At 32.0% G+C, this 21,166-nt stretch overlaps 3 protein-coding genes and 1 long non-coding RNA gene across 5 annotated transcripts; 2 read left to right on the forward strand and 2 right to left on the reverse strand.

The window, feature by feature from the left end:
* Positions 1-1,809: 1,809 nt before the first annotated feature.
* On the forward strand, positions 1,810-3,863 carry LOC128393123 (phospholipase A1 1-like). The gene is made up of 2 exons (XM_053353251.1): positions 1,810-2,884; positions 2,977-3,863. The coding sequence occupies exons 1-2, from the start codon at positions 2,188-2,190 to the stop codon at positions 3,447-3,449; spliced, it is 1,170 nt and encodes a 389-aa protein (XP_053209226.1). The 5' UTR covers positions 1,810-2,187; the 3' UTR covers positions 3,450-3,863.
* Positions 3,864-6,710: 2,847 nt separating this feature from the next.
* On the reverse strand, positions 6,711-9,225 carry LOC128393125 (RNA-binding protein cabeza-like). Its single transcript, XM_053353252.1, has 5 exons — positions 8,862-9,225; positions 8,608-8,730; positions 8,208-8,524; positions 7,777-8,120; positions 6,711-7,569 (listed from the first exon to the last, which is right to left on the reverse strand). The coding sequence occupies exons 2-5, from the start codon at positions 8,696-8,698 to the stop codon at positions 7,326-7,328; spliced, it is 996 nt and encodes a 331-aa protein (XP_053209227.1). The 5' UTR covers positions 8,699-8,730; positions 8,862-9,225; the 3' UTR covers positions 6,711-7,325.
* Positions 9,226-10,039: 814 nt separating this feature from the next.
* On the forward strand, positions 10,040-14,146 carry LOC128393005 (DNA mismatch repair protein Msh6-like; the record flags this gene model as incomplete). The annotated part of the gene is given in 3 exon segments (XM_053353104.1): positions 10,040-10,477; positions 10,480-13,380; positions 13,523-14,146. Coding segments are annotated over 3 exon segments (3,627 nt in total), but the record flags the coding sequence as incomplete, so codon positions are not given.
* A 2,331-nt stretch (positions 14,147-16,477) lies between these two features.
* On the reverse strand, positions 16,478-18,487 carry LOC128393006 (uncharacterized). Of its 2 annotated transcripts, XR_008326065.1 has the most exons (4): positions 17,584-18,487; positions 17,198-17,399; positions 16,753-16,833; positions 16,478-16,639 (listed from the first exon to the last, which is right to left on the reverse strand). It is a non-coding gene; the product is annotated as an uncharacterized LOC128393006 (long non-coding RNA). The 2 variants fall into 2 exon arrangements; XR_008326064.1 differs by having other exon boundaries at positions 17,198-18,487.
* Positions 18,488-21,166: the final 2,679 nt, after the last annotated feature.

Here is a 21,166-nt window from a genome sequence, read left to right on the forward strand (position 1 = left end):
ACAAATCACGATTCCAAGTAAACGAACAACAAATAATCGTAACAACGAAAAGTTGACAAACTCTAATCTAATTTTCCATTGGAAAACATTCAATCCCACTAATTGTCAATGGTTAACATCTTATTCTTTGTTAATTGTTTCAAAATGTTTTTTTCTTCTCAATAGATTATCTTGATTACTCCTTTTAATATCTTTCGCTTGATGGTTTGCTGACTTTTAAGCTTTTCAGCTTGACCAACATTCTGAAACTTATAAATATAAATAATATAAGTGCTTTCCAACTCGTGCGCGTGTTTCCAACTGTATGTGTATTGACTTGAAGAAATGGAAACCAGTTACAATTAAATCAACCATTATGACAACAGACAGTAGTAGTTAACGAATTGCTGTAAACCCCAAACTTGAAAACGCCAAAAAAATGAGCTCAAAAAGTAAACAATTCTGATAAAAGTGTTTCTGTCTTTTGGCTCAATTCGTTTTCGTTGTTGTTGTTTTTTTTTCCACTTTCGTTGTTGACGATGTTAATTCACTTTCTCAATTGCTGGTTCGTTGTTGAAAGAGAAAAAGAAAAGAAAAGAAAAGAAAAAGTTCTACAATCAAATGGCCTCCACCTTAAAAAATCGCGAAATTTAAACGGATAATTAAAAAGTTGACACTCGATTAGAACATTAGTAAATATGATATAACAGTTCTAATTGTTTATCGAATAATTTTTCTTTCTTTTTTATTGTTAACTGTTTTTCTATGCAAAAATGTCGATCCGATTTTTTTCCCCTTCGATTGTTTTATTCTTTAATTACTTTACAATATTCGAAGACAATTTACTTGATTCTATTATCGAATCGAATCCAAGAATCATCATCAATAATCCAAATTCTATTTAACAACAATTAAAGTTAATTTAGTTTCTACATGATTCTAATCATTAACGATTTGGAGGTTCTCCTTTTTGAATTAACTTTCTTTCGCAACTTCCGCACTGGAAAAGTGCGAGTTAATTGTTGATTAGTTTTTCTTGACTAAATTAACCTTCATTTTTATTTCAAAAAGATTATTATTATTATTCATTTTCTACCTTTAAATCAACGTTCAAGCCAATTGAGAATCGATAAAATTATTTTATAAGCAAACTTTTCAAAAGAGATTCTATTAAGGTTAAAGGGTAAAATCGATTCATTTCAATTAATTGATTAAAGTAATTTACTTGATAATCTCAAGAGACTAATCAGTAAATGTTACTTATGATTTTTTCTTTTATTCTAACTTAAGCAAAAAAGGATAATCATCAAGAGAAAAGGCCTAAAAGGATTACTGATTTAGAGAGAAAAAAAAATATTCGAAAGAAAAAACTAAGACATCAGGTCGAATGTCTTCCAGGTAAATTGACGCTATCTACCTAAAATCGACGGCGATTCGATAAATTCAACAAAACCTGAGCAAAATTCTGAGCAAAAGAGTAAATTGTTAATCAAGTGAAAATAATATTAACAATTAAGAAGAAAACTTAGTTGTGATTCAATTTTGTGAAAAATTCGAGTTCAACAACGGAATCGAATGAATTTAACACGATTCTAATAGTCAAAATCTTTTGTTTGATCAATCGCAATTTCGGATCCAAAATTTAAGGTAAATTGATTGTTAATTAATCTAAAGGTAAATTAAGTTTACTTCTAATACCAAACCAAGTCAGAAATGACCAAACTTCATTCAGAACTGAGCCAAATCTATCAACTACGATGGATCCTTTAACAATTTCAACCTGAAATGGTGCAAATTTACAAAGGTAAGATTGAGAGACAATTTTTTAGACAAAAGGATTAAACTAGAGATTTACTATTTACTTAAAAGATTAACGAGAGGTCATTGTGAAAACGAGGAGACGCCGATAATTTACCCTTTTAGATATTAATGAGGAAAGACAGAAAGAAATCCGGAATTGCCGAATTGACCTTAATTGTATCTCTATGAATTCAATTACCATTAATGTTTATTCATTTACACCCGTAGTTATTTCCCAATTGTCACAATTAGTTAACCTAAAAACTCAGAAAAACCTTAGAAACATAATGAAGATTCATTTGCTTACAACGTTCACGATGAGATAAATTAATAATAATAATATTAGTCCAACAATCTAATTGATTAAATTTTCACTTTTCAACAGTAATCACCAATCTGTAGATCAATATGAATCTCAGGTTTTCCTTTTCAATAACTAATTGTCTTTCTAAATTATTTATTTTCCAGGTTCTCTTATTAGTCCAAGTGGTCGACAATCAGCCACTTTCTCTTGACCAGGTAATCAACCCAAGGGTATTCATACCTTGTCTGGCGGATATTTGTTACCCTGATATCGGATGTTTCCCACCATGGGATTTATCTCGTTACATTAGTTTACCTTTTTACTCTGTTTGTCCAGAACCACCCGATACCATGGGAATACAGTTTTACCTTTTATCACGTTCATCGCCCAATCGATTGACTCAAGATTTATCTCGAATCACCTGTGGATCTAAAGTTGCCTTTCTAATCCATGGATATTTATCACAATCAACTGATCAACTTTATCTTGTTCCCGCTGTTGTTTTACTCAAAACTTTTGATCATGTTATTCTGGTCGATTGGAGATATCCAGCTGATCCAGTGGTAGCTTTTGGCTTTCCTTTTCCGGCTGCAAACTTTTTCGTCATGCAGGCAAATGTTCAAGTTGTCGGTCGAGTTACAGCTAATTTAATTGCTCAAAGATTAATTGTTAACCAACAAGCTCCATGTATCAATCCCGATGATATAAGAGTCGTTGGGTTTTCTGCCGGAGGTAACATGTTATACTTTATTGCTTCCTGGTTAAAGGAAACATACAATATTACCCTTGGTCATCTAGTAGGTGAGTTAATTATTTTCCATAGGAAAAAAAAAGTTAAACAATCAACAATTATAACAATTTAATTCTGTTTTATTCTGCCTCTGTCTTTCCAGGCTTAGATCCTTCTGGTCCACCCTATTACTTTTCCTCAAACTTTATGGAGAAACAAATTCATCCAGGATTAGCTAAAGCCGTTGACATGGTTCAGTGTACCTTTAATTTTGAGATTCCCTTGTTAACTGAACTTCAAGCCTTGAACTTACGGTTTGGGTCATTCAATGCCACCGGTCATACTAAATATCTGGTCAATTTACCTTATTCTTATATTGAACAACCGGGTTGCTTTGGGACTCCCGCTTGTTCACATTTATATTGTTTAATTGTTTATGCGACAAGTTTATTTCCCGAATGTGGATTCAACTATTCACCCTGTACTTACATTGGTACAACAACTTACCTACCGGAAACTACTCATATCGATAGTCGAGCTGAAGGTTCAAAAGGATTGATTTGTATCAAAGCAAGTGAGAACCCGCTACGTGATTGTGCAATTAAAATCCAGTCAAATTTGATTCAAACCAATTGATAATTATATTCACATAAACTTTGGATCAATAGTCAATTGGAACAATTTATATAACAATTGCTAATTACCTTCATCTTGTGTACATTTACCCTTATCTATTTATCTAATTATTTACTAATTGTTAAGAAAATCTTTCAATCTATTGTTCAATTTGAATTAATTGATTGAGACTTATTATTAGATCTAGATTCAATTTGAAGTGTCTTATAATTAACCGGTCAATAGAAAAATCAACTCATTTCTTAATTACGGGTTAAAAGTATTGTAATTGTATTTTAGTTTATCAACTAGTCCAAGAGATTAATCAGTAAATTTGATCAAAATCATTAGTCTATTATTGTCTAGTTATTGGTGCAATGATTTTCCATTGTTGATTACTTTTAATTTTTACTCATTAAAAGATTTCCCTATTGATTGTTACAACTTTGATTTCGTTAATTCTGAGATAAAACAATTAATCGATTTTGGAAAAGTAGAAAGAGAAATAGAAAGACCGAAAACAAAATCGATCTTCCGAAATCGATCATTTGTTCGACTACCGATCAGCCGTTGGTCAGATCGACAATTAATCATATTGTTTCTGATTTTAATGTGAACAACAATTGTAATAAAGATGAAGATGAACTTAGTTGGCCTAAAATTGTATCAAAGTGTCTACAAGGTGGACAACAACAAATGTCAGCATGTCGGAAGCTTCGAGTATGATATAACAACCGGATGATCTTTTCGAAACAGAGATTGAAAGAGAAAACATTTCTTTTTCATCAATGAATGAAGCAGTTAATTTGGAGTCACCGAAATTATTGCTTGAGCTTCAATTCATCTCCGATTTTATCTATTAGAACTCTTTCTCCACCAAGTTCGAGATCTTCAATCTCCAGGTCAACTAATAAATCCAACAGATCGAACGAATCATCAAACCTCATCGACAGCAATTCCATCAGTTTCGTTTCCATCAACTGCCAGATCTTCATCGAGATCTTCTTCAATAGCCAACAATTATCAATCGGTTCACTTAATTGTCCAGTTAATTTGCTCGTAAATTTGGCGATGGGTCAAATCATCAATTCAAATCAAATTTGAATCAAAATCACTTTGAGAAAAACCTTTATCAGCAAAAGAGTAAATTGTTAATCAAGTGAAAATAATGTTAACAATTAAGAAGAAAACTTAGTTGTGATTGAATTTTGTGAAAAATTTGATTCTAAATTAATTATTAAATTGTTACAAATAATAGTGTTTACTTTATATACCTTTAAATTATCATTATATTAATTGTGACCTAAATTGTGAGGAGAAAACAATTTAAACGTCACAGGGTCAATTGTTACTGGGTCATTACTAATAGAGAGAGTGAATGAGAATTGTATTTACCACCTAAAGGTAATTAAATATATTTTCACTTTGATCGTCAAAATTTGATTAACTAATACTAATCATTTCGATTGATATTATTACTCAATTAATGGTGAATTTAATTGTCCTCATATGATATATGAATGTGAAGAGCAATTCTCAATGTTGAGGAGCCAAGAATTAAACTTAATTCATTGATGATCATCCTGAAAATTAGCTAATTAACTGGAGTAATTAGAAGTGAAAATAATCAATTAAGACCAAACAATCAAAAGGGTTTACTGTTAATTGGGTATAAATTGTTACGGTAACGATTTTTTTTTGTTCAATGGAAAAAGGTTTAAATTGTTGTTGTGATTAGTTTATAATTAGAATTGAGGAAAACAATTAAAAATGATTTAATTGTGAAATGTTTATGATTATCTAACTGTTGATGTTACTAAATGTAAACAAAAGGTTTTCATTGTGTAACAATTTAATCAAAATTAATGATTACTGTTAATTTGTCGAGAAGATTTTTAATTGTTATTAGCTAATGTAAATTGTTGAATATTTTTACAATCAATTAAACTAGTTTTTAAATGAGTATTTCAATTTAATTTGAAAGTTTAGATTAATTGATTGTTGAAAGTGAAACTTGTTTCATATTGAGAAAGTAAATTTACTTTGATTTGTTTTTTGGTGAATTAATAAAAAATAAAAGATTAAGATAATTATCTTCATGATGATGATCAACATGATGATAAAAGGATTGAAAGATCTGATATATAGTAGATGAAATGAGAAAAACAAAATCTAATGATGATAATAGTGTTTACGATTATGTTTGTCATAATTAGTGAACAATTTAAATTGTAAGAATTAATAAATCACGCGGAAGTTAATCAAGTCTTACATTTCTTTTAACTTCTATTTTGATTAGAGAAAAAAGTAAGAGAGAGAGAGAGAGAAAGAAAGAAGTTGAAAATGAAACAACAATAATCGTAATTACAATCAAGTCGTATAATTAGATTGCGTTGGAAAGACCAACAATTAACTTAAACGAATCAAAAATGTCACTTTTTCTGAAAGTGAGGGAAAGTTTTTTCTCCTCATCATTCAGTTGATTGAAATCTCTCTCTCTCTCTCTCTTGATGGTTGTTTGTATCTTCCGATGTTGAGGCCATAATTGGCGTTAATTTTTCTTCATCTCCTGTTGATTGTCATTCGATTATATTGTTGTTAATTTTCCCCTTTTTTCTCCTCGAAAAACTCGTCACAATTTCGATAAAATTTGATAAAAAGAAAATAACAATTTCTCCGAATCGTCAACAAATATCTTCTTCTTTCTCCTCATTTTCTTCATTCCTCCTCCTCATCATCTTATCTTCTTCATCGTCTACTTTTTTCTCTCTCCATCTTTTGTTTCTTTCTTTTTGAATGGTCTTCTCCCTCCTTCCATTTGTATGTTGATTGCTGATAATTTAACTCTTCCATCATCATCATCATAATAATAATGCAGCTAAACAGCAATTCATCAATTGGTTCAGTTCCATTCGACAGGAAAACGATAATTTGAACAATAGTCTCGACCAGACAAGGCGGATATCATTTTAATCATAACGGTGAGAGAGAGAGAGAGAGAGAGAGAGAGATGTAAAGTGGATTGCGAAATAATTACACTTTTTAGTCATTAAATTGACTTTGGTCCAGTTTTCGATTGGTCAATATCTTCAAGGTAGAGCAACACCTTCTTCTTAAAGAGATGCAAAATTATATTGTCTTTTTTTGTAGAACCGGAAAATGAATCAAAACGAGTACCAACAATTGCAACAGTATCTACATCATCATCTCTTGCTAGGTCAATACAATCCTGGCCTTGACCTGGTATAGATTATTTCAAATAAATAACTGGACACAATATCCTCAACTTTATCCTTAATATTTTATGAAAATAAAGATTGAGGAAAAGGAGAATGAGAGAGAGAGTTTGTAATTCCATGTTGTGTATTTTTCCGCTTTTGTTGTTGATTTCGTTGATTATCATGATGATCAAAGCTGCTTGTCAATCAGTAAACAGGTTAACCTAAAATTTGATGAAACAATTAATTGAATGAGTTAATGGTGCATAAAGGATTGGCGAGGAAAAAGTTTCGATTTTTGTTGATTTTGTTTCAATCCTTTTACATAAATGGCACTGATTTTTCATAAAGATGGACAAGGGTCAAGGTTATTTGTTGTTGTTGATAGTTTGAAACATCCATTGGACCAGATTGCATTTGAAACAATTTATGCTGATTGTAAACATTCAATCAAGTGAGAAGACGATTTTTGTTTCAATCAGACAAATTGTCATGTTATTTTTAAGGAAAACTGTATACAAATAATGCAAGAATCAAAATTGTCGATGATGAGAAGAGGAAAGAAAATGATTACAATGTAAAATTTAAATGTTGATGGATAAGTTTTTAACGAAATCACTGGTAATCAAAGAGATGATAATGATTTAGGTAGTGTGGTTTAAATAAAAAAAAAGGCATTTTAGTCCCAATCTAGAGCAGCTTGGTCAGCCGGTGGTGCAGTATTCTGATGACTTGGTTCTTTACTTCCTCCTCCTGATCCCCACTGATCATCAGTGTTCCATTGATCAGATGCTGATGCTGAAGATGCAGCGGGTGTTGATGATGATTTACCAGCAAGAATATCTTCCCATGGAGGAAGTTCAGTTTTCTCAAATGACGAATCATTTTTGTCATAAGGTTGATAACGACCTCCACCACCACGACTGTGAAATCAACAAGAAACAAGAAACAAAATTAATTATGTTGAACAATTTAAAGTTTTTTCATCAGAAATTTCAAGTAGTTCAGATGGCCCCTTGCTTTGAATTGTCATTGGGAAACGAGTCCCAGTCCAAAAATAATCAAATAGCATTTTCCTCATCATGTTTGTTACCAGAAAAAAAGTAAAAAATAAGAAACAATCAACTAACCCTCTACCACCTCCTCGACCACCACGATCTCTTCCACCTCTACCACGGCCTCTAGATGACCTACGATCTTCTCCATCACCATAGTTATCATTACTGGAAGTGTTTGCATCACCTCCACTAGACCAATCGGCTGAACTCCAATCAGCACCTTCAACCGATGCAGTAGAAGTGTTGGCAGCCGCAGCTCCTCCGCCACTGTTTCGATCCTTGTTCCAAGTATTATTACCCCAGGCATCTTTCTTTGGTCCACGAGAACGGAAGCCATCTTCACCACCCCCAGAGGAAGATTTCATGACAACAATGGTGGACTTTTCCATTTTTCGACCATTCTCTCTTAAAGCTGACTGATAACCAAACAAGAAAATAAGGTTTATCATTAGTATTGTGTAAAGAAAATGACATTAATAAATGGAAAAGTAATCAAGTCACACCTCACAAACTCTTTCATCTTCATAGTCTAACCAAACATGCAATCGTTCCTCTGTTATTTTATAGTCACATATAACACGAGCTATTCTGCCATATCGCCCGAAAATATTTCGAATAGTTTCAACTGATGTTTCATAAGGCATTCTATCAACACTAAGCTGAGCTTTAGGATTTAAGTTGCGAGAATATCCTCCTCCTCCTCCTCCACCACCACCACCACTTCCTCTTTCACCACCTCCACCACTACTAGAAAATGCTCCCGATGTTGATGGTGTAGATGAAGGATCACCACCAGTTAAAGTAGTATTATTTGAATAGGCTAAAGAAAATCAATAGACAGAGAGATAAGAAATAAATTAAGAATAACTGAAATGAGAATTAAAAGGATAGAGATAAACTTACATCTTCCAATATTGTTACCATAATCTACAGTCGTGGCAGAGCCTGACCAAGCATCAGCTCCACTAGCACTAGAATTCCAACCATCATCCATAGCGATTGAAGATTAATCCAGAAATATTGTCACTATTAAATCATCAAATTGAAAAAAATTAGTAAAAAAGCAAAACCTACACCATCATCTTAATCAAGATTCCCGGCAAAATCCAACACTTAGAAATCAAAGAAAACCATTGAATAACAAAAACAAGACTTACCTTTTCTTGAAACAGGAGACAGAGAGAATACAAATTACGAAAGACAATTATTACTCTTTGGGAATTATTAATTGCCAATAAAATTAATAATCAAACAAGAACAGGAAAAGAAGCAAGAAAAACAATGATAATCTTATTAAGAGTGAGATTGAAAAAAAACAAATTTTTATAATCCAATACAAAACCGAAATGTTGACAAAATGTTTCAATGTAAAGGTTTCCAATTGGCTAATAGTCAATCCAACAATTGAAAAACAATCAAGAGTCTGGTAAGTTCCACAGTTAATTAACCATTAATTAAATAAAATAAATTATTCTTAAAGTAAATTAATTACAATTTAAGTTAACCAGAAAATTAAGGAACCAAAGAAAAGCTTTGTATTCAAATTCTAATCTAAGCCAATCAGCTCATTCGGTTAAAGAGAAGCGCCAAATTTGAACTACAAGAATTTCTCATTTTTAATAATCGAAAAAGAATTTTTTTTCAATTCTAATCAAGAAAAAGAATAAATAAATTCTCTTAACTGTCTAATTACTACATAGAAAACTTTTCTAGTTCAGAAATGGATCATTAGATTTAATCATTTTCTCAAATTCTAATTAGAGAAAATTTTTTGTTTTCTCTTTAAACGGAAAACCATTTGGTCACTTTAACACAATTGGAAAATTGATTGTGAATGTTAATTCTGTTCACAATTAGGAAATTAATTTTAACTCTTTTACAATTAACAATTAGATTAGAAGTTTAAATTTTTTTGTTCGAATCACAATTAATTAGATTAACCACCAGATGGAATCAGTTTGAAGGCGCCAAGGAAAAGTGAATGTTTTTGTTTTCATCTTTCAAGAAAATGAGTTAATCTTTTGGTTTGTGCAAATTAAAATTATAGCTTATTAATTAAACAATTGTTTCTCTAATAAACTAATTGTTACTCTACAGTTACCATATATCAAGAATATTTAATTTGTATTAATATTTGAATTGTGATCAAAGAAAAGGTAAGAATTTGTTGTTCGTTTCTACAAATGATTCTCACATGTTGGTTGAGAAAATTTTATATTCTCATTAATTGATTGACTATTAACTGTCTTTTCATTTAAATAAGAAAACTATGTTATCTAATTGTAATGATTATCTTTCATTTCGCCTTTTAATTTAGATTATTCGGACGGGTTGATTTTCTATTTTATTCTATTCTTTTCTATTGGTTTACCTTGAGATGTCTTCTCAACCTACACTTTTACGCTGGTTAACCAAATCTCCGGCAGTTAACAAGCAATCGGGTGAATCTAAAACTGAAACGATTGAGCAAAATAATAAAACCAAAGAGAATGTAAATAATAAAAATGTCACCCCAATTAGGACTCACAAAGATGAGGAGGAGGAAGATAAAGAGATGGAGCAAACTAAAAATGGTGGTAACAAAAGCCGAAGTGATAAAATTACTCCGAAACGTTTACTGGAAAGTCCGATCGCTTCTTCATCAGCCAGTGAAGAGATTAGTCCTGAGGTGAAAACACCATCACGAAAACGGGTAAATACCAGGAATCATACATCAGCCAAGAGAAGACGAGTTAGAATTGTAGATGAAGACAGTGATGATGAATATAAACCGGAGATGGAAAGCAAGAAGCTTCAAGTGAAGAGGAAGAAGCGATCATCTCTGAAGAATCAGCGATCGCCTCAGGCTCTGATTTTGAAGAAGATTTAGAAGAAGATGATGAAATTATCGAAAGTAAACCAAAAAGAGCCAAAAAATCGGCTCCTAGTAAAGGTGGAACTCCGTCTCGATCAGTTAACAATAAATCAAATTTATCTGATAAAACGGTTGCTCGTTTATCCTCATTTACGGCCGCTAAAAGTACCGATGAAGCTGTTGGTGTTTTGGAAAATGATGTTGCCCGTGAATGGCCTCACCTTAAATTTGATTTTCTTTCACCAAGTAAAATAATGGACAAAAAACGCCGACGACCCGATGATCCTGAATACGATCCAACTACTCTCTATATTCCGGAATTATTTATCAAAAAGCAAACACCCGCTCACGCTCAATGGTGGGAATTCAAGTCGAACCATTATGATACCATTTTCTTTTTTAAAATGGGCAAATTTTACGAACTTTTCCACATGGATGCTGTGATTGCCGTTTCCGAACTGAATCTACTCTTTATGCGAGGTGAATATGCTCATGCCGGATTCCCCGAGAAATCGTATCGTCGATTTAGTGATGTTTTACTTCAAAAAGGTTATAAAATTGCTCGAGTTGAACAAACGGAAACACCGGAACAACGAGATGAACGTTGTAAAAATCAAAAGAAAAAAGATGCCGTCGTTGCTCGTGAACTTTGTCGCATTACAACCGTTGGAACTCGAACATCATCATTTCTCGACGCTGAACCTTCATCTCCCCACTCAACTTATCTTCTCGCTATCGGTGAACCAAGTGAACAATCTAACGATGAACCTAAATTCGGTGTTTGTTTCATTGAAACTTCTATTGGTAAATTTTATCTCTCACAGTTTACCGATGATCGTTATTGTTCAAAACTACGAACATTGTTTACCTGTTTCCCTCCAGCGGAAATTATTCTTGAAAGGAACAAAATATCACCTCGATTATCGCAAATACTTAACAATTGTTTACCTTCGGTAACAAAGGTCATGTTAAAATCATTGAAGGAATTCCTGGAACCAGAGAAAACGCTTAAAATCTTACAAGAAAAATATTATTCCAATGATCTTCCCGAAGTAATTGTTAAAATGACCGATCCAACTGATGCCTTACACCAGAAACCTCTCGATGAATATAAATTGTGCCTTCGTTCACTTGGAGCTGTTGTTTCATACCTTCAGAATTGCCTTATCGATGAAGAGCTTTTGTCATTAAAAGTTTATGAAGAGTATAATCCACCCTGTGGAAATAAAAATGATCTCAATTTCAGATCAACGATGGTCATTGATTCAGTTTCGCTGAAAAATTTGGAAATTTTTGAGAATAGTTCAGGTGGAAAAGAGGGAACTCTTTTTGAAACAATGGACTTTTGTGGATCCAAATTCGGTAAACGATTACTTCGTTCATGGTTATGTGCTCCTCTTTGTAATGTTAATTTAATCAATGATCGATTAGATGCTATTGATGATCTCAAAAAGTCTGACCTACAATTTACTCTCAACGAAATTTCGGAACTTATCTCAAAATTACCCGATTTGGAAAGACTTTTATCCAAAATCCATACTCAAGGTTGTGCCCGTCGTAGTCGTGAACATCCTGATTCTCGAGCAGTTCTCTTTGATAATGCCATCTACTCGAAACGAAAAATTCTCGACTTTCTTTCCGCTCTGGAAGGCTTTAAAGCGACCCTTCAAGTCCGTCAACTTTTACACAATGTCCGTGATAAATTCAAGTCCAAATTGTTACTCAAATGTGCCACTTATCCCTCAGATGGAGGCTACTTTGCCGATATCACTGGTATCCTAACCCACTTTGATGAAGCCTTTGACCATAATCAGGCCAAAAAAGAGGGTAAAATAGTTCCTCGAGCAAAAGTCGACGAAGATTATGATCTCGCCTGTCGTGATGTTAAAGATGCAATTGAACTCATGGAACAAGCCCGACGTGATGTATCTGCTAAACTTGGAACCAAAGTTAACTTTGCTAATTCGGGTAAAACCCGATACATGTTGGAAATTCCTGAATCGGTTTCAAAACGATTAGGTCCAGAATACGAATGGAAGGGAAGTCGTAAAGGTTTCCGTCGTTTCTACACTAAAAAGATAACAACCCTTCTCAGTGAACTAACCACCGCTGAGGAGCGGAAAGAGGCCATTCTTAAAGATATTATGAGACGAATCTTTGAATCATTTAGTAAATATTATTCTGATTGGATTGCAGTGGTCAAGTGTATCGCTTTGGTTGATTGTTTGATCAGTTTAACTAAATGTTGTACCAATATGGTCAAACGAGGGTCAACCATTTGTCGGCCAGTAATTGTTACCGATCCTCAGGTGAAACCTTTCATTTCTATCTCACAAGGTCGCCATCCCTCTCTCCTTAAATACAAGTCCAACTTTGTTCCTAATGATATTGACCTGGGCGATCAGCTCCTCCTTCTCACTGGACCCAATATGGGAGGTAAATCAACCCTAATGAGACAAACCGGATTAATTGCAATTATGGCTCAAATGGGCTGCTATGTACCCGCTGAATCTTGTTCTTTATCACTTTTGGACTCCATTTTCACCCGATTAGGAGCCTATGATAGAATAGCCGAGGGTCAGTCAACATTTTACGTTGAATTAAGTGAAACCTCGTTAATCCTTAAAAACGCCTCGAAAAATTCACTTGTCCTATTGGATGAACTTGGCAGGGGAACCTCAACCTATGATGGAACCGCAATCGCCTCATCAGTAATCAACGAACTAATTAAAAATATCCAATGTCGAACCCTTTTCTCAACTCATTACCATTCATTGGTTGAACAATTTCACTCCAATGAGAGAGTTAAACTTGGTCACATGGTAATTAACTTAATTATCATTTTTTCTTTCATTTTTTTTTCTTCCAAACCATATCAGTTTACATCGACAAAGGAAAGAAAATTAATCTTGATATAATATTTACTTTTTCTTTAATTTCATCCTCTTTTCACTCTCTCTTTAGGCTTGCATGGTCGAGAACGAGAATGAGGAAGATCCATCGGACGAATCGATTACATTCCTATACCAACTGACCGATGGTCCATGTCCTAAAAGTTATGGTTTCAACGCGGCCAAATTAGCGGGAATACCAACAGATATTATCAGGAAAGCCCATGAAACGGCAAAAGCGTTTGAAGCTTTCGGCTCAGCCAATCGACTAATGAACAGTTTAATTACTGATAAAGAGAAACCAATTAATGAGCTTCGTGATATAATCAAAGCTTTACAAACAATTGAAGTTAAATTTTGAATCTCTATCATTATTATTACCTCACATTTCACATCTCACAACTCACACAAACATTTAAACTCAACAATTAAATCAACACCAAAGGAAACAATTAACAATTACCTCTTATAAACATAGTCAAAGGAAAAGGAAATAGAAAATGATTATTTTTTCTTGAATAATATCATTCAAACGGAAAACCATGAGAAATGATTAACCAAGAAACGAAAATATCGAAAAATTTTTTTTTCTAATTCACCATTCATTCAATTACTGAAAATTATTTCTCAAACAATTAATGATATGTTCAATTATTATTATTATAAATTAAAAGTTGTCACAACAATTAAACCATTTGCTCAAACAAATTGTACCATAATTTGTAAACGATTTCATGTAAAAGTCAAATGAAAATTAACCATCAAAATCGTTGTAAATGTTTTACTTTTCCAGGTAAATTGTAAACTGGAAATTAAGTTTTTTTTTGTCTGTTAACAATTTATCCTCAAGGCGATTAGTTTATTAGGTGAATAGCCGATGGACAAGCTTACATAGAGATTCCTGATTACGCTTTAACATCATTGGCGGACATCATCTTCATCTTCATCTTCATCATCATCATACCTGTGCTATTATTAATTACAATAATATTTGTCTTAAAGTTATAAAATTCAGAGTAATAAGAACACAAATTTACCTGGAAAAATGAGAGAGTGGAAAGAAAGTAGGAAAGGAGAGGCCAAGAGATCAAGTCCACTTTTACTCGGTAATACTTTTCCACCACTGACCATCCCTTTTACATCATTGCTACTCAGTTACTCTTTAAATATTTTCTCTCTCTCTCTCTCTCTCTTTCTCTCTTCCTCATCATCATCATCAAAATAATAATTTTATCAACTTACACTGACCACTCCCCACTCTCAGTGTGTGTGTGCCTCCGAGCCCTGAGTCCTTTTTGCTTATGTATTTCACTAGGGCTACTTTCATCTTCACCATGATGATACTTTCTCTCTCACTCTCCATCTTCTCACTGGCCTCTTCATCTTGATTCTGTTTTTTTTGAAGATTTTAATTGTTACTTGATCGATAAATTTTCAGAGAGTCCAGTCCAGTCTCATAATTTATCGAGGTTAACTAGTTACAGGTACAAAGTGTATTTTATAATAATATCCAACAATCAAGTCTCTCTCTCTCTCTCTCACTTGCTTACTCACTAACTCACCGTCCACTCTGATTAACATTGATTATTACATTAATTTTTCCTGTGCCCAGTTCAATAAATGCCCATGGGAACAACAGAAACAACAACAACAACATGATTTGCTAATGATTAGGCTTCATTGATTGTTGAGAATCTGAAAGAAAAGGGAAAACAAAATGCTTAAGAAATTGATACAACAGCAATTAAATAATTTCTCATTAAATAACAAACTGTGATTATATTACAAATCAAATGTTACCTTTTTGGTTATTACCTGTGAAAGGTATTTTAATTGCGGACATTCAATGACCATTTTGATTGACATAAAATGACCTTTACATAGTCCAAAGTAATGAAGATGAAGAAGATGAAAAAAAAATTGGCTTACCCATTAAACCATGAAGATGATAATGATGATAAGGGGATGATTATCATCATTATTCATTGAGGATCAAATATATAAATCTGAAAACTTGTTTACCATGAAACGGAATCTTTTTTAATCAACAAATTAGTTGAAACTTTTTTCTCTTCTCCTGTAAATTAGTGATTAAGGTTGATGATTAAATTCAACTGGTCAGTTTCTCGGTTATTGATTGACTTATAAGGATGTATTTAAACTAATCATCAACATCATCATCATAACCATAATCATAATTGAACTTATTGTCTTCATTTGAACAATTTAAATTCAATTGTAACTAATATACTTTATTTAAATTTGACAACTGATCGATCATAATTTAAATCATTCTAGATGATAATTGTTGCCCTAAGCACAATCAGCCACTGATTGTTAATCATTGAGTTACTATTAGATTTTTGTTTAATTCAATTAATTCACTAGTTTTTTTTTGTTATAACAATTGACTAATCAATTGATTGTGTCGTTGTCATTTTCGAGTTTGTAAAATTGATTGTGATTAATTTTGATTTAGTTTGATCATGAATGATGATAGTGGTAATCAAAAAGTAACCATTTTCAATTCAATTAATCAACAATTAACTAATATGTATGAGCCCGTATTGATTAAATTAAACAAAAAAAAGTGATGGCCTTGTATTGGATTAGGAATGAAACAATCAATGTTGAACAACTAATTGTATAACAATTAAGGATTAACCTAAAATAATAACGAGATGATCTGTTTTCAAATGGCGTTAATAATGATTATCAAATTGTTGGTTTAACGCCTACAAACAATTAACTCTAAATAAGATGATTATGAAAAAAAAAATTAACTTTTACAAGCAAATCAAATGAATGACAATCCTTGACCAGATTAATTGATTATTTTGATCAGTTGATTATCAGGAATTACCATTGAAATGATATAATAATAAATGTTTACTAGGAAATCTGTTGAGATTTTTTTGAATCATTAGTTAATCACAACAAAAATTGGACACAATTAACTAAACGATTGGACCACAGGATTGGGACTTTCAATTGATGGTAAATGATTTTCTCTTTCTCTGTTGAGAGAGAGAGAGAGAGAGAGAGAGAGAGAGAGAGAGAGAGAGGAAGATGTGGATGATGATGATGAGAAAAAAACATTACAAAACAATTTGAATATCTTGAGATGACCTTCGTTTAAGTCCCGTTATGTGTGAATGTGATTTGACCATAAACGGGAAACTTTTCACATCTAAAAGGTAAAAGAAAAGGGAAAATATTTTATATTAGTTTATTTCTTTCTCGTAATAATAATAATGATAACAAATGTTAGATTTTGGAGAAAAAAAGAAGAAAATTTTTTACCTTTACCTGTGGACGATGATGATGATGATGATCGAGGGAGATGATTCCTTTCAAATAACCACTCAAGAAAACTAAAGAAATCTAAAGAAAGAGAAGAAAAGAGAAGAAGAAGAAGAAAAAAACGGTAAATTCAATATCGTTTTTTACAGAGAAAAAAAAACACATACAACTTTGGAAAGAGAAGAGATGGACTTGGGGGGAAAAGATTATGATGATGAGAGAAAGAGGAAAAGAGAGAGAAGAAAGTCCTGAGAAAATAATCTTAAGATGCAAATAGAAAGATGAAGATGGAAAAGAAGAAGAGAAAAGCCTTAAAATAGTCAGTCTATTACAAAGAAAATGGTCTTAAGCCAAAGGGCAGTTCAAGGTCTTTGGTCTCTCTCTCTCTCTCTCTCTCTTTACAACGGATAATATTATGTAAGAATATGTAAGATACTCAAGTTACTCTTTAAAAGCTCTTTCTTTTTCTCTATCTCTCTATTGGACTTTTGGTCTTTTCCTTATCCTTGACTCTCCTTGTTGCTTTTAGAATCCTTGACCACATAGAAACAAAAAATAATTCCTCTGGACCTTTCCTTTAATTGGGACAATGATGATGATGAAAATGATAATAAGGATAATGATGGGCACGAAAATGATTATGGGACCTGAGAGAGAGAGAGAGAGAGAGAGAAGAGGATGATGAAAACGATGATGAAGGATGAGAGCTTTGTATAAACTCGGAAGCCATAAGGTTTAATGATGAATCTATGGATGGTCATCGATCTTATGTCAAACATTTTCTCTCTCGTTTTTTACACACAGAAAAACGGACTTTGGAGTGACCCTTACCCATGATGCATATTTTTGGGTTGGTTGACCTACTCTTACATACACATGTATGGATATTTATATGTAACTTGACCTAATCATTTAAAGTCAAGTCATGGTAGAGAGAGAGAGAGAGAGAGAGAGAGAAATATGTAAAAAGACATAATCTAAGTGAGAGGGAGAGAGATGAAGATCACAATGATGAGGATGGTGGAGAAGATGATGGAAGAGGAAAAGGAGATGATAATGATGATACACGGGAGACAGAAGAATATGTAAAATTATGAATGACCATAACGATATTTTTTTCCATTTTTTTTCTTTCCTTCTTTTCTTCTTAAATCATCAGTAATAACCCATAGAGTTTTGTCAATACTAATGATCAAATTATCTTCCAATAAGTCATCCGCTCTTTGATTCTCACACCAAATAAAACCAATATTGTTCAATCAATGGTCATAATTAACTTTACAGTTACTATGGTACAAAAAATAAAAATAAAAACTCTGGTGATGATTTAATTTCACCAAATGAAAAGGTTGACAATCAATCACCATTGGATTGATCAAGTCAATTCCGTTGGCCAAAGTTTATAAATGGTTCATTTCATGATATCCAAAGGTTCAGTTGATCATCCTGATGACAGCCCTGGATAAGCAAATGGGTATAAATCTTGGGGATAAGGGATAATCCAAAGAAACAACAAAAACTATTTGATAATCTTGTAGATCCAAATAAAAAAAAAGTAACAACAGAGATTAAGCTTTGACCGATACACATTAAGTTACCAATCTTAATCCTTCACAATTGAATCATCGACAATCACGGTTAATCATTAATCAATTTAGAACATAAATCAAACCAGTAAAATCTAATCAACTAACAATTAACTGTTCGAACAGCAAGAAAAACAATTAATTTTCATCTCAATGAACAATAAAAGTAAAAGAAATAAAAAAGTAAACAAAGTTTAGTTCTTTTCGATACTGAGAGATGGCGCTCATAACCGAATTAAATTTATTCCAATTAATTGAAATGAAATTTAATTTGTTGATTAAAATTAATAAATTTTACATGTAATCCATTAAACAATTAGTTGTTCGATCATTTCAATCCATTGTAATTAACAAAGTTAATCTTATTATCAAGAAATTAATGAAAATAAACAAAAGACAAAAGTTTTCTTGTTGATTGTTAGTTAGATCAATTGAACAATTAACCTTTTAAAGTTAATCAAGGGACTTACAATGGCAAAAAATTAGATAATCAATATATATATTTACAAGAACAATTAACTCAATCTTTTCTCATTCTAATGCTAAAAAGATAAAGAAAGTTAATTAACAATTATAATTGTCGATTCAATCATAATAACTAATTAAGTTAATCCTTAATCAAGGTGAAATTAAACAATTGGAACAATTAAATCTTGATAGTTATGATCATTTGATAATCTAAAAATTTAATCAAAAATAGTTTCTAAAATGAAACAATTAACAGAAAAAGCAAAAACTAATTACTAAACAATTAAAGTTTAATAATTATTAATAATAGATTGATACATTTGTTAAATTGTACCGATTTATAATTATAACTTAATCATGTTGATCAGATTGTATTAATCACCAAATAATAAACAATCAAGCTAATTGAGTTGATTAAGGTTCTTGTGATTAACCGTTTTAATCAATAAATTGATAAGATGAAGTAATTTGTTTCAACTAATTAACTACTATTTGTATCCATCATATCAATCATTTGATTGTTGTTCAAATCCAATTAATAGTGATGATTAAGTTAATCATGATTCTAATCTTAATCAGGGTTATAAAATCACAACCTAATTGTAGTTAAGATATTAAACTCAAGTTGAATTTTAGTTTATTGTTGATTTGATTTGATTCTCAACCAGGTAAAGTGATTTAAATTGTTACAATTAATTAACAGATTATAATATATTACAAACAAGTGATTAACAAAAAAAAAGTTGTTACTCTAATTGTTGATGGTAAAATTAAATCAACAATTAAAATGGATAATGATACAAACCTAAACACCAATAACATTAGCCAATTGGTAAGTGATTTAGTTAATTATGATGATTTAACAAGTGGATTAACCTTTGATTATAACAATTTAACCAGTGGTTCTTATATTGGTGATTATGATATTGCACCAATAATTAATGAAAATAGTTTACAATTAACTAATCAATTATCAGATCAACAGAATGATCAACTTGATTATTGTATTAAGGAAACAACTTATCCATTCAATTTAATTGAAACCGTTAATTATCATCAACAACCTGATTACATTCAACATCATCTTCACTCATCATCATCATCATCAGATTACAGACCAACACTTGAACCAACAACAGAACCAACAATTAACAGTGATTACGTAAACACTTACGATGTGTTAACCACCCGGACACCAACACTATGGTCACAATCAATAAATTGCTTGACAACAATTAACGCCAATTCCCCATCATCATCATCATCATCATCATCGTTGTCATCATCACCACGACCTCGATCAAATTCATTTTCATCAATTAACTCGTATCATCATCATGTTAATCATGTTAATCAATATAATCCATCAACCACATTAACCCAACCACCAGGATTAATTGAACCATCATCATCCATTGTATTTAATGAATCACCACCACCAACAACAACAATGGTAACAATTGATTATGATAATCAAATTAATCACTTGCCAACTAATTTATTAACTGAATCAATTAACGATCAACCAACACCAAGTTCGGGTTATTATTATTATCGTCCATTTAGAAGTGTATCTTCCGGTTCATCATCTTGCTCCACATCATCATCATCATCATCTTCATCTTCATCTCTCGTTGATAAAGGAGACTATCTATTTACCATTGATGATGGTGATCTATCATCTGGATCATCAATAGCATCTTCCACCACCTCATCATCTTCATCATCTTCATCTTCCTCTTCAAGGTTACAACGTAAACGATCAGTTAATGATGACAATCGTCATCAATTCTTTCGTAACTCTTATCATCGTCGAAGTATCAAATCAACGAAAAAGGATAAACTCGACAAAATGATGTCGGAAGATAAACGACTTGAAACAGAGAATGAAATTCTAAGGGAGCAAATTCGAGTGATGGAACATCAATTTAAAATTCTACAATCAAAGATCACTAATATACTAATCGACGCAGCTAAAAAGTCCAGTTGATCAATAGAAAAATTTTCATCGATTAAGAGCCAAACTAAATTATTATCGAATTTCTAGAATTTCCATAATTCATATATCTTTTTTCAGAAGAGAATAAAACATTTTCTTTGGTCCAGTTTTCGAAGATCGTGATTTAAATACTGACCTTTCATATTCCCATTCACATTAATGTTTACCGATTGGAATAAATTTTCAAAACGACGGTTAAAAATGGCCTTAACCTCTAGTTAGCCGCTCTTGTTTTTCGGGTTACCAATGAATCCAAAAATATCCCGATGATAAAAAAAAAGAGAGAGAGTAATTGACCATTTAACTGGACATTCTAAGCAAAAAAGTTATAACTTGTTACCCGATGAATTTATAATGATAC

Source organism: Panonychus citri, unplaced genomic scaffold (assembly GCF_014898815.1).
Source record: "Panonychus citri isolate SS breed McGregor unplaced genomic scaffold, ASM1489881v1 Contig00138, whole genome shotgun sequence".
In the NCBI taxonomy this organism is placed as follows: Eukaryota; Metazoa; Arthropoda; class Arachnida; order Trombidiformes; family Tetranychidae; genus Panonychus; species Panonychus citri.

Excerpts from the sequence above, each read along its gene's own strand:
- LOC128393123 (XM_053353251.1), top strand. The coding sequence starts at position 2,188 with ATGAATCTCAGGTTTTCCTTTTCAATAACTAATTGTCTTTCTAAATTA. Across the intron at positions 2,885-2,976 it reads TACCCTTGGTCATCTAGTAG|GCTTAGATCCTTCTGGTCCA; the intron begins GTGAGTTAATTA and ends CTGTCTTTCCAG.
- LOC128393125 (XM_053353252.1), bottom strand. The coding sequence starts at position 8,698 with ATGGATGATGGTTGGAATTCTAGTGCTAGTGGAGCTGATGCTTGGTCA. Across the intron at positions 8,525-8,607 it reads TGGTAACAATATTGGAAGAT|CCTATTCAAATAATACTACT; the intron begins GTAAGTTTATCT and ends GATTTTCTTTAG. Across the intron at positions 8,121-8,207 it reads AAGATGAAAGAGTTTGTGAG|TCAGCTTTAAGAGAGAATGG; the intron begins GTGTGACTTGAT and ends TTTGGTTATCAG.